Source organism: Myxine glutinosa, chromosome 1 (genome assembly GCF_964187855.1).
Source record: "Myxine glutinosa chromosome 1, kmMyxGlut1.1, whole genome shotgun sequence".
NCBI classification, from domain to species: Eukaryota; Metazoa; Chordata; class Myxini; order Myxiniformes; family Myxinidae; genus Myxine; species Myxine glutinosa.
Genome location: NC_136261.1, coordinates 199,647,826 through 199,661,092, shown reverse-complemented (window position 1 = coordinate 199,661,092; position 13,267 = coordinate 199,647,826). Strand labels below are relative to the sequence as shown.

Below are 13,267 nucleotides of genomic sequence, written 5' to 3'. Positions count from 1 at the left end.
CCTACAAATGTATCGTGTATCTGAAAAAGGATCCTAGCATGTAATGTTTGACACAAGTGGATTCCTCCCCTCCATTTTTAACAATAACATAGATCCAGATCTGCATCCATATAGCATGATATTGTTGACAAAATATTAGTCTCTTTTTCAAAGCTGTCATCATAAAACAGGGGCCATCTATGTGTGTTTGACGTAAAGGTGTGACGGTGTGGGAACTTATGACGTTTGGAGGAAAACCTTATGATGGAATTGCAGCACGGGACATTCCCGATCTCCTGGAGAAAGGGGAGCGTCTGCCACAGCCTCCCATCTGCACCATCGATGTCTACATGATAATGGTCAAATGTATGTCATGCAGGACTGCTTTGTCTGCCTTTTCCTTCGAAAATCTCTTGATAAATGCCATCATGTAAAATTTCTAAAAAAATTACTTTTAAAATATTTTTAAAATAATTTCGAACATAACACAACTGTGGAAATTGCAACAGTGGAATAAGAATGAATACACAAAACATGAGCCTCAAGTTGAATAACTTGCAAATAAAATTATTTCCTTCGTCAAAAAAAATTATATTACTTTTGATCTCCACTTCTCCAAAAAAAATATATATATATATATATATATTTTTTTTTTTTTAAAGAAAAAAAAGAATATATATATATATTCATATGTCATTCATTCATACTATCAGTGGTGAACCACCATTAAGGTATCCCGTACAGCTATTGCTGTACCTTAATGGGAGCGATAAGCACCGCCTGCCACACGGTACATTACCTCTGGTATCCACTCATTATGGAATTGTCACGAACGTCACAGCATGCGTTCATTGGGTTGGAGAACTGAAATTACATTCTGATTAGTTACTCCCAACTGCATCCAGGCGACTCCATATAATGAGTGGCACTGTGTTGACCTGGCCCCAACCCCCAACAAGTGAGAAGCCCCAACAAGGGCGAAACCAGGTCGGTAACTATGAGTTTTGTATGCACTTGTGAAAGTATCTGAACTAAGATCTAAATTACGCAGTCAGATAGCTCTTCCGGAGCTTGGCAGGCAAGGCGTACATACGTGGCGGTGACGTCACGGCGTGCGCTCATTAGGTTGGAGAACTGAAATTATAGATTCTGATATTAGTCAGGTTCACTATGTTAACAAATATAATTTCTTCAAAATTTTGGGATTAGCAAACCTAGGTACATTTTTGGAATCTTCAGAGCATGGAGAATCTGAAAATCAATGTTGGCATTTGCACAGACACCTGCATGGCCGCCATTTTGGATTTTGAAAATGGCCGCCATAAAATACATATTTTGTGCTATCTCGGCTTCTAGTCAACCTAGAGACTTAATTAAATATGCTAATCCTATGTTTTCTGGGTCAAGGAATCCATAAAGGCCTCAAAATAGTGCTCAGGATTATAGAAAAGCAACAAACAAAGGTAATTGAAAACCATTGTCTTTATATTTGTGATATAACTGTATTACATAATACATGATATTGCAAGTCCTTTGAAGTTATAGGTTGTTATAGGAAGTTATAGGTAGTATCAGATTGAACTACAAGTCCTATACACAGGATCTACGAGGTCTATACCATTCAGGAATATGCTTTTACAGATCTTCATCACTGTCCTGAGTGTCATTTTCGCAAAGGTGTCTACGCAAATGTAAACATTAATGTTTGGATTTCTCATGCTCTGAATATTCCAAAAATGTATAGTTTTGTTAATCTACCAAGATTCTGTTAATCTTCTTCTTCTTCATTCTCGTTCGGTCGCTTTAGTGGTTTCAATATTGAGTGTACGTGGCGCGATTCGGCCAACGTTTGAGAATCGGGTTTAGTGATTGGTAATGGCTCGAACGTCGGGTTGCTAAAAACCACTCGGCAACTAACTAGACCATCCAAACCGGGGTTCGAGCGGTACTTGTCTCCCTAGTCTGCGGAGGGACGGATAAAGGTATTCGGGATAAACCCTGGGCCCATAACCCTGATCCGTTCCATCCCGCGGGATAGCGTTACAAGTGCCAGGAGCGGAGACGGTCAGCTTAACAAGACAAGGGACTAACCACCCCTTGCTAAGAGGGAAGAGCCGTACTCCGTATCCGTAACAATATATATATATATATATATATATATATATATATATATATATATATATATATATATATATATATATATATATATATATATGGCTTTCCAACAGGAAAATATATGTTTAGACACACACATCTCATTTTTTCATTTCTGTTCCTCAAAATTCTATCTCTCTCTTTTATTCACAGACAGACAGACACACACACACACACACACACACACACACACACACACACACACACACACACTTAATTAATTGTACAGTATCGGTTGTTCCTAAACTTAAATATAAATAATTTAAAGGATTGTTGTAAATGATGTTAATTTCACAACATCCCATATTCAACTTTATTTAAATTGTAAACCTCAAACATAGTTTCCCCACCTAAAGTAAGAACCTTAACCTGAAAGCAATTGACTCGTTTCCCGACTGCATGGATCATCAGCTGGGTACCGTTCTTCCTCGAGGTTTCGATCCTTTCAGCTGCACTGAAAGGTTGGTTACTTCGATACCCGGGAGGGCTGCATTCCACCTTCTGACACCACATATAGAGATAACAAGCAATGACACACACACACACACACACACACACACACACACACACACACACACACACACACACACACAATATGTAATGTTTTCAACCTCAATTCAGGATTATACTTCAGACTGAATTTCAGATCTGATTATACAAGGGTTATTTATTAACAGCAAGTCTGTGGTCTCGTATAAAAATAGACTAAAGAATAAGGAATATGAATCCGGGTCTCCTGCTATATGCACCTCCTGCTCCTGACATGAATCATTCCTTGGGGCCTGCCTGTGTTGCTGATGCAATCTCCTCTGTAAATTTGGAAAGCAGTTTATAATTTGGTCATTGCAGTGTCACACAATGACCTACTAATTACAAAACATATTGTGCATCTGTAAGTGAATGTGAGATCCTCCCAAAGGATCTAGTATACACCTCAATCTAAAGGATGGTGTACTTTCATGCATCAGGATGACCGTTTACGGTTCTATTTTTGAAAAAAAGTTAGATTTACATAATATGCTCCTTTTTTTTTTCCACAATCCACATTGGCATGTAGAATTTTTTTGGTCCCATAAATGTCAGTCATATATTGTTAGGCTTTTCCCTTTCACATTGACGTGTATATTCACATCAAAAATTAACCATAATATATGGAAAGACAGCATCACGTATACCTTTCATGTGCATAAAGGCTTAAGATTGGTATTATTCCATTGGAAACTCATGCAATATTGCCATAACATTTGCTTGCTATGTCAATTCATATCTCCTCCCCCCTCCTGCGTTGGAGTGGCAACCTCTCCAGGATTGTACCCCTGCCTCGTCAGCCATATGCACGACACAGCGTGAAAGGAATGGTTGTTATTGGTATTTTATGTCCCACCACATTACTCTACATGGCAACAGCATAATATTTAATGCCAAGCAACCATCATGGTTGGCTGGTAGCATGGCCTAGAGGCCCACTTTGTCTAGCCTGGGTTTGAATCCTGTCCCACATCTAAACTGTCATCTTGGTGTTTCACAGCTGTTTTGTGTGTGCCATCACTAGAAGACAGTACAAACAACAACAACAACATGCATTTTAAAGGCCATTTTCCCTGCTAGAGCGGGGGTTAGCCTTGCGGTCCCCATGACAATCTTCTCCATTTTGCCCTATTTTCTGCATCTCTCCTTGTTAACCCCCTTGCCCGCATTTCTTCTTCCACCATCTTGAGCCAAGTCTTTCTCGGTCTTCCCCGTCTTCTACTTCCTTCTACATTCATTTCCATCACTCTTCTTAACCAGTCACTTTCATCCTTCCTCAACACATGACCAAACCATCTCAACCTGTTCCTCTTCACAGCATCAATCACAGGCTCTATTCCCATCATCTTTCGCAATTCATCATTTGCCTTCCTCTCTCTCAACGATACTCCGCACATCCGTCGAACCATTCGCATTTCCACCCTTTCCAACCTTCGTTGCTGCTCTACGTTCATTACCCATGTCTCGCTCCCATAAATCATAACACTTCTCACACATGCAGCATACACCTTTCCCTTCAACTTCAACGACACTCCCCTCATCATCAGCACGCCACTCAATTCCCGAAACTTCTTCCATGCACATCTCACTCGAGCAACCGTTGCCGAGTCTGATCCACCTTCTCCATTCAGCATGTCTCCGAGGTAGAAAAATGTTTTCACACCTTCCAGCTTCACGCCGTCTCCAAGATCCAACTCAACATTTCCTCCATCTGCAGCTCCCTCTGTGCACACCTTACATTTGAATGTAGCTGCCACACTGGTTAATGACCCTCTCAGACCACTACATTTTTGATGAACCCACTCAGCGCACATTGTACACTGAATGGAGTTCACTCCGACACCCTTCCTACACACAGCACAGGGCCACTTCCCAGTTCTTTCCACCTCACCACATGCTTTACCACTTGCCATCACCTTCGTCTTTCCGATATTCACCTTCAGACCTTTTGTCTCCATACATTCCTTCCACGTGTTCATCTTTTCCTTCAGTCCATCCATACTTTCCGCAATCAACACCAGATCATCTGCATACAACAACTCCCACGGTAAACCCGCCTTTACGTTCTGAGCCAGCACCTCCATCACAGCTACAAATAGTAGTGGACTTAGTACCGACCCCTGATGCACTCCCACCTTCACCTCAAACTCACCACTGTTCCCGTCCTTCGTCCTTACAGCTGTGCACGCTCTTTTGTACATTGCCATCACTACTCTGATCAACCATTCCTCCACTCCTAACTTCCTCAATGCCCATGTCAATACTTTGCGTGGAACCCGATCGAATGCTTTCTCCAGATCAACAAACCCAAGAAACAACTTCTTCCTCTTCTCCATGTACTTCTCCTGCAACTGCCTCACAATGAAAAGCGCGTCTGTCGTTCCTCTTCCTGGCATAAATACAAACTGCATTTCGTCGATCTTCACTTTCTTCCTTATCCTCCTCTCCAACACCCTTTCCAATACCTTCATTCCATGCTCCAATAACTTTATCGCTCGGTTCGAGCCACACTCCAGAGGGTCACCTTTCCCCTTGTATAGAGGGACGAGGGTACTCAGTTCCCAATCCACTGGAATGCGGCCTTCTTTCACCACCAGATTACAGATCTCTGTCATTCTCTTCACACCCCAACTTCCTGCTGCCTTCAACATATCTCCCACAACTCCCGTCAGCCCTCCCGCTTTTCTACCCTTCATTGCTTTTATCGCTTCCTCAACTTCCTTCTCAGTTATCTTCTCTGCCGGTCCTAAAACTGGGTTACTCTCTATGTTGCCATCCCATTCATTCTCTGTATTCAACAGCATTTCCATATATCTTTTCCATCTTCCTTTAATTCCATCTGGGTCGACAACGATTTGTCCCACTTCATCCTTCAAGCAGCTCACCCCCATCACATCATACCTCTCTTTCGCTATCTGCTTTGCAATCCTGAATACCGCTCTCTGACCCTCTTCCGAATCCAAGCGTTCTCCGAACATTTTCCTACATGCCTCCTGCACCTTTGCTACCTCTTTCTTTGCAGCCTTCCTGGCTGCCTTATAACTTTCATGCTCTGCTGTTTCTGCTCCCGTACCCTTCGCCTTTTGCCACTCCTTGAACTTCTTCCTCTTCTCGTCAATCCTCTTTCCAACTTCATCATCCCACCACCATGTTTCCGAGTGCCTCAGTGGTCCTTTTGTCCATCCACATACCTCACCAACGGCTCCCAACAGACTAGCTTTCATTGACATCCAACCACTTCCAAGCTCAACCACATCATCCTCGACCCTACTCAGCCTCTCTTTTAATGCCTCCCTTACTGTCCCCTCTTTCAACCTCCACACCATCATTCTCGGTTGGTACTTCACCCGCCGAGCTCTCCTCGCACCTTTCACCCTTACGTCGCAGACAACCAAGTGGTGCTGTGAAACAGCCTCCTCCCCCGGGATCACCTTTGTGTCTCGGAGGTGCCCCCTATCTCGCCTACGCACCATCAGGTAGTCAACGGTTGTCGTCGACCCACCTGACGTGTATGTAACAAGCTTATTATCCTCTTTCTGGAACTGAGTATTACAAATCAACAAATCAGCTCCATCAGCAAACTCCAAAATCCTTTCACCTTCTCCATTTCTCACACCATATCCGTAACCCCCATGAACTCCGTCAAAACCATCCATACTCCTTCCCACATGTCCATTTAGGTCTCCTCCTACCACAACAACTTCCTCATCTTTCACGTTTTCCATCAGCTTCTCTATCGCACACCAGAACTTATCCTTCTCTTCATTGCTCCGACCAACCTGCGGAGCATATCCCGAGATGACGTTCACCAAGAGCTTTCCAATCATCATTTTCACCATCATCAACCTATCACTCACTCTAGTCACACTCACCACACTGTCTACAAACTCCTCAGAAAACAGGACACCAACACCATTCACACCCTCCAGGCACCCTTGCCACACAAACTTGTATTTCTGTCCCTGCCTACCCTTCACCATTCTCACACCACTTCCCTTCCATCTCGTCTCTTGCACACAACATATGTCCACTCTTCTTCTGACCAATACTTCCACCACTTCTCCTGATCTCCCTGTCATTGTCCCTACATTCCATGTCCCAAACCTCAGAAACCGATCTCCACTTCAGGCTGTACCCTGCCCACATGTAGTTGTAATTGTCATGGTTCTCTTTTTGAGGCAATGTTTTGTTTTTTTTTATAGCCGGATGCCCTTCCTGACGCCAACCCTCTTAGTCGCCTCCTACGACACGCAGGGATACGGCGTACCTATTCTTATCCAGGGTACACACTGGGAAACGTTTAAAACATGGAAATCCTGGGGGGGGGGGGGGGGGGGGGATCACCGCTGCGGTTTAAACATATTTAAATAAATATTTAAACAAAACCATGAAAACAATCTGGGAAAAGTCTCTAAGTGAGAACGTGGATTTGAGAAAGCAGGAGCAGAGGTGAAAGAACAAACGAGAATATAGGGGGCGGGGCACAAGTCGAGACGAGGAGGCCGCACGAGACACCAGGCCCCACGAGGCGCGGACAAAGAAACGACTAATTACACACAAATTTGCAACAACTACAAAACCAAAACCAAATAGAAACACACAATAACACATACACAACAAAATACGCAGCGGAAATTTGACAAAGAAACGAACGGGAAAACACTCAAACATTGTTGCCGTGGAGAGATCAAAGCAAGCCCCGTCGCTCGAGGGACCGGAAGCGGAACTCCTCAGATTCCTCAGCGGAACTCCTCAGCGGAGACTCGCTCAGGAAGCGGAACTCGCACTAGAAGACAGTGCGAGGCAGAAATGTCTATGCCGTCCCTCAGATGGACGTTAAACTGGGCTTCCCAACTGCCGAAATTAGCTGGTGGACATTAAAGATCCCAAGGTGTCCTTCGCGAAGAGGAGGCGAGCTATCGCCGGAACTCTGAAAAAAAATTACTCATTCCCCCCTGACTGACTGCTGGGAAGGCAATGGCAACCACCCAGCATGACCCTTGTCAAGGACCTGCTTCAGCAGTACCAACGCTACATAAAGAGTGTCGTAGATCTCATCAACCATCATGACATTTCTAATAATACGAATGCTGATCATTACCTTTCCTTATCTGTTGTTCCTCTATTTCTTCTTCCGAAAAGGTTGGATGATCGATGCTGACGCTCGACCCAAGTTCTCCGAGCTGGCTGCGGATTTCTCCAGGATGGCTCGTGATCCCTTCAGATACCTGGTTATCGAGGTGAGATGCAGGCTGCCCAGCTGAGTTTCTATTCTTCTTCTTCACTATCATACCATTTGTAAAGTCTTTGGTTCAACTCAGACAGGGCCAGGTTCGAAGTGTCATATCCCAACTCAGAACGGATGATCTAATTCCATTATACCACCAAAGTTCACTTTGAGATACATTTTGATTTGTATTAGTCCAAGTATTAAACAAGTACAAAAAGTTTTAATTAAAACAAAAGCCGCGTCGATGTTACACAATGCCTAGATGCAGCTGTGCCTATAACGTCGATGTTATAGGCACAGGACATTCCTATTGATTCGATTACTTGATGTTATTTTTGTGCAAAGTGAAAATATATCTCGGCAATTTCCCGTGTGTGGCGACGAATTTTTAATATATCTCGGCATTTTCCCGTCTGTTATTTCAGGCGGTGTATGACTGACCATGCCGCGATTTAAAAAATATATATCTCGGCAATTTCCCGTGTGTGGCGACACGTGAACGAAGCTATGCTCCTCTCTCCACATTATTGTGACGACGTATAAATTAAATATTTCATCGTGACGATTGTCATCAAATGGACGAATTTTTAATATATCTCGGCATTTTCCCGTCTGTTATTTCAGGCGGTGTATGACTGACCATGCCGCGATTTTAAAAATATGTATATATCTCGGCATTTTCCCGTCTGTTATTTCGGGCGGTGTATGACTGAGCATGCCGCGATTTAAACAAAATATATATATCTCGGCATTTTCCAGTCTGTTATTTCGGGCGGTGTATGACTGAGCATGCCGCGATTTAAACAAAATATATATATCTCGGCATTTTCCCGTCTGTTATTTCGGGCGGTGTATGACTGACCATGCCGCGATTTAAAAAATATATATCTCAATGGACTTGAAGTTACAGGCCTTTGAGAATTCATTTCGTTCTATAAAGGGCAACTTTCATCGGATTTTCTTCCCGTTTTTTTTCAACCGAGTCTAAAACTATGTTAGCGACTGTGAAAAATGAAATGATATATCGAATTTGATTTGAAATAAAACTGTGTGAGAGAGGAAGACACCACGGGCGTACAAAACAGGCCTCAAAGCTATGCGAGTTAATAAAATGGTGGATATTTGTTTATATGAAGCCTCTCCCAGAATGGGTGGAGCTTTGAGGTTTTGTCTTCTCTGCAAGAACAAGAAGAAGAACAAGAAGAACAACAACAACAGCAGAGGGCACTCTATGACCAGCGTCTGCGACGTGGCTAACAAAGGTTAAAAATTTATTGCATTCGTGTTAAGAAAAGGATAGAGCACAGACAAACAACCATAATTTGGTCATAATAGCACAGGCTTTGATGGACCTCAGGCCAATGCCCTCCTCCTGAATCAAAGTTCCTTGTGCTTGTAGGGGAACTCTTATAATTATTATTACTAGTGAGGAGGCTAAAAGCAAACAAACAATGCGGAAATGGCGAATGCCAAACCATGAACCAATAAATTCCACATTCCTGTGCCACCTTCAGTCTAAGGTCAGGCGTGAACAGCCGGTTCGTGAATGACTTGGGTAAAAATGGCGAATGGCAAACGATGAACCAATAAATTCCACATTCCTGTGCCACCTTCAGTTTAAGGTCAGGCGTGAACAGCCGGTTCGTGAATGACTTGGGCAAAAATGGCGAATGGCAAACGATGAACCAATAAATTCCACATTCCTGTGCCACCTTCAGTCGAATGTCAGGCATTGACAGCAGTAGATCATCAGAGTTTGACAGCACACATTCGTGAAATGGAGGAGGTGGAGGACAAAAAACATACCCAGTGTGAATGGTTCTACAACCAGTCAATGTCGAATCTGCAAATGCGAATTCGCGAATGTCACAGTTAAAAAGTAGAAACCCTCACCTCATTTCCTCATTCATTTAAACTCAATATCTCAATAATTTCATTCCAAACAGCATCATTCCAATCACAACTTAATACTATAGTATTAATATGACAAACTATAATGTAAAACTGTAATGTTATCAAACCAACGAATCAGCATAATCTGTTCACTTCCGGATTTGGGAGAAGCTCTATAAGGCCTCAGTCACACTGGATCGTACGATTTCTGGATCGTGCGATTGATGGCAATCTGGCCGAGGTACGACCAATCGTCAATGTTTGCTACGCTCTCCATTTGCGATCGCAAACAGCGATTGGTCTTAGGGGTCATCGTACGATTGGTGGTACGCGTGGTTGTGCTATCACCAACGATTGGCGAAGATCGATCGCAAGATCAATCGTAGGTAATCGTGCGAATAGTGGTGGTGATCAGCGACCAATCGTACGGTCAATCGTGGCGACTTGCGACCGCTCGGACAATCAATCATGGCGACCTGCGAACGCTCGCACTACCGATCGTGAGGTTGAATGACAGGTGGCACCACCAATCGGCAGGTGGCAGGACCAGTAGCACGACCAATCGTCCGACTACTTGACCCGCAATCATGCACAACTGGTGGTGCGTCCATGCACGACTGGTGGTGCGTCCATGCACGACTGGTGGTGCGTCCATGCACGACTGGTGGTGCGTCCATGCGCGACTGGTGGTACGACCATGTAAGACCTGTCTGCGACCTCTTACGATTTGGAATCGCAGGTCAGAAGTTTTGAACATGACCATCGACCTTGCTGCGACTGATTTTGCTCTGGCGATCACCCACGACCTCTGCGACCAGTCACGTGCTCTTTCTACGATTTGCCCGCGATTCACAAAATTTTCGGTCGCAGCTGGGTCGTAACCTGGTCGCAGGCCCGGTGTGACTGGGGCTTTACAATCGTATTTCAAAATCATAATTACCTTGCGCTCGCGAAGCGAAAAGCAGGTTTAAGCATTCAGTTACATATGTGTGCTGTGTGCCGTGTGCCGTACGTGTCTGCATATAAAAAACTAATTTTCTCGGCAACCGTTGGTCGATTGACACGAAATTTTACCATAGACACGCCTCTGCCTGTAGATTTTTTTTATTCATAATTATGACGTCATAGGTCACGTGGTACGGACGCCATCTTGGAAAAACGTTACACCTCTATATCTCCCAAACCACTCAATGGAAATTTTTTTAAACATGGCTCATTGTCAAGTACTCACCATGGGGTATAAGATATATTAATGATGATGTCATCAGTACCGTAATAATGACGTCATAATTTGGCAAGTACAACGCTTGATTTGATCAGTATGAATTATTTTCTCTGCAATTCTTGGACCGATTGACACGAAATTCTCGCCATAGGAGCTCCTCCTCCTGTAGAATATTTTAATGTTAATTATGACGTCATAGTTCAGCGGTAAAGGCGCCATCTTGTAAAAACAGAAAAACTTTGCCCCTCTATATCACCAATCCCACTCCATGGAAAACATTTAAACATGGCTCATTGTCAAGTACTCCCCATGGGGAATAAGATATGTTAATGATGTGGAATTTTTTTTAAAGGTGGCTCATTGTAAGGTATTCTCCTTGGGGAATAAGATATGTTAATGATGATGTAATTGGTGCCTTCATTATGACGTAATAAATTTACAGGGACAACGCTTAGTCTGATCATTTTGAAATTTATTGAGCGTGATCTACGCAACAATTATATTAGAGAATATAAATTTATGTCACGTGGTCTGGCAGCCATATTGGATCAAAGAAAAAAAATCTTCAAAAACAAATGAGTTCACTCACATCAAGTTGACTGCGCAGGGTAAGTATTCTATGAATACCATCTAGTTTATAATATAGATTGTGTCAAATAAAATGGAAACATTAACCTTGTCCCGAGGTATCACAAGTTATTTTTATTCAACTTCCATTTGTACCATCTACTTGTGTCATATCGACCTGCAAGCAACGCAGCACTATAATGACAGAGTTATTCCCAAAGAGGGGAATTGGCCATTGTTAATGTTAGAAAATGGCGACGTCTTGTTGATAAGACACTATACGATATTAAACGCTCACATCTTAAATACACATGGGACAGCCAGGTTCAGGGCCATAATGGTGAAATGCTAATGTTTCCATCAGTGTTAGACAACTGAACGGTTTGATGGTGATAAAACCCCCACTGGAGACATGACACAGGAAGGGATGGGCAAAACCTCTTTCTCTGGTTTCTTTTTTTGTTGGTTTCTTTTATTTTTTTTATATTTAAAAACACTTCTGCTCTGAGTTTTCTTTCATATTTACAAATACTTCCATTAACTTTCAATGAGGTGGACAAAAGTGAATGCTATTATAATGCTTGCCCTGATCATTGCTTTTTGCACCTATACAGGGTGACCAACCTGTGGACCTGCCCTCACCATCCGAAGGAAAGTTTTTCAAAAACGTCTTGGACAGTGTGGATGTAGGAAGTTTGTCGGACAGTGACGAGTTTGGAGCACCGCGTCGCTTTATCCTGCTGCCCCCGCCAAGCAGCCGGCGTGGCACTGTATGTGTTTGTGTTGTGATTTTCTTCTACCAGGCATACTGCCATGTTGTCATTTGCAAGGTTTTTTAGGTGGAGAACATTCAATTGTGCTATGTAATGGATTGGTAATGGATTCAAGTTGCACAAACATAAATCTGGATAGGCCTGTTTTTTGCATCCCATTTGAAGCTCATGTTGCCTGGAACTCAGTTTGAAATACCATATACTATATGCATTTGTCGGTCATCTACTAACCTCCTTGTAATTCATGTAAAAGTACACTGATGTCTCCTAATGTATTTGTCTTGCAGGTGATTTATGTATAAGTTCCTCCATGAGACTTGTATCAAAGTTTTTTTGTTTTCCTTTTAAAAACTACATATCATATCATAAATTGAGCTGAGCCTGGTGTTGGCTTAGCAGTTAGGGTGCCAGCTTGGGATCCTAGGATCCTGGGTTCGACTCCAGGGTCGATCGTTGAATTAAGACTAGGGGGGTTGACTCAGCCTGTCATCCTTCCGAGGTGGGCAAATTGAGTACCAGTTTACTGGTAATTCCCTGTGTGTTGCAAGAGGGACTAACAGGGTTGGCGGCAGGAAGGGCATCCGGCCATAAAACATTGCTTCAAAAAGGGGACCACGGCTCAAAAATGGCCTCCAAACGGAAAAATGGCCTCTAAAGGTGGTTTTATATCATAAATTGACCTGCAAAGACTAAATTTTTCTTTATAAAAACCAAAGAAGCCATCTCCTGAAAATCAGAAATTTCAGAAACATGTCAGGACACAAGGAAGATAAGAGACCTCTGGACACAGAGACCCCACCAGAAGTTTATCTATCTATCTATAGATATATAGATCATCCAGATGAGTACCACGTCCAACATGTAACCTTGAAACTGTCACCTTCTCTTTACTGAGAAAGCAAATGTCCTCAATCAATA

At 42.9% G+C, this 13,267-nt stretch overlaps 1 protein-coding gene across 2 annotated transcripts in view; it reads left to right on the top strand.

Moving 5' to 3' along the window:
- LOC137417601 (receptor tyrosine-protein kinase erbB-4-like) overlaps positions 1-13,267 on the top strand; it is a 249,597-nt gene that overhangs the window by 217,190 nt on the left and 19,140 nt on the right. For both annotated transcript variants that reach the window (XM_078782410.1, XM_068103503.2), the window contains exons 23-25: positions 199-345; positions 7,804-7,901; positions 12,191-12,346. In XM_078782410.1, the coding sequence (XP_078638536.1) occupies positions 199-345; positions 7,804-7,901; positions 12,191-12,346 (401 nt within the window). The remainder of the gene's footprint in view (positions 1-198; positions 346-7,803; positions 7,902-12,190; positions 12,347-13,267) is intronic.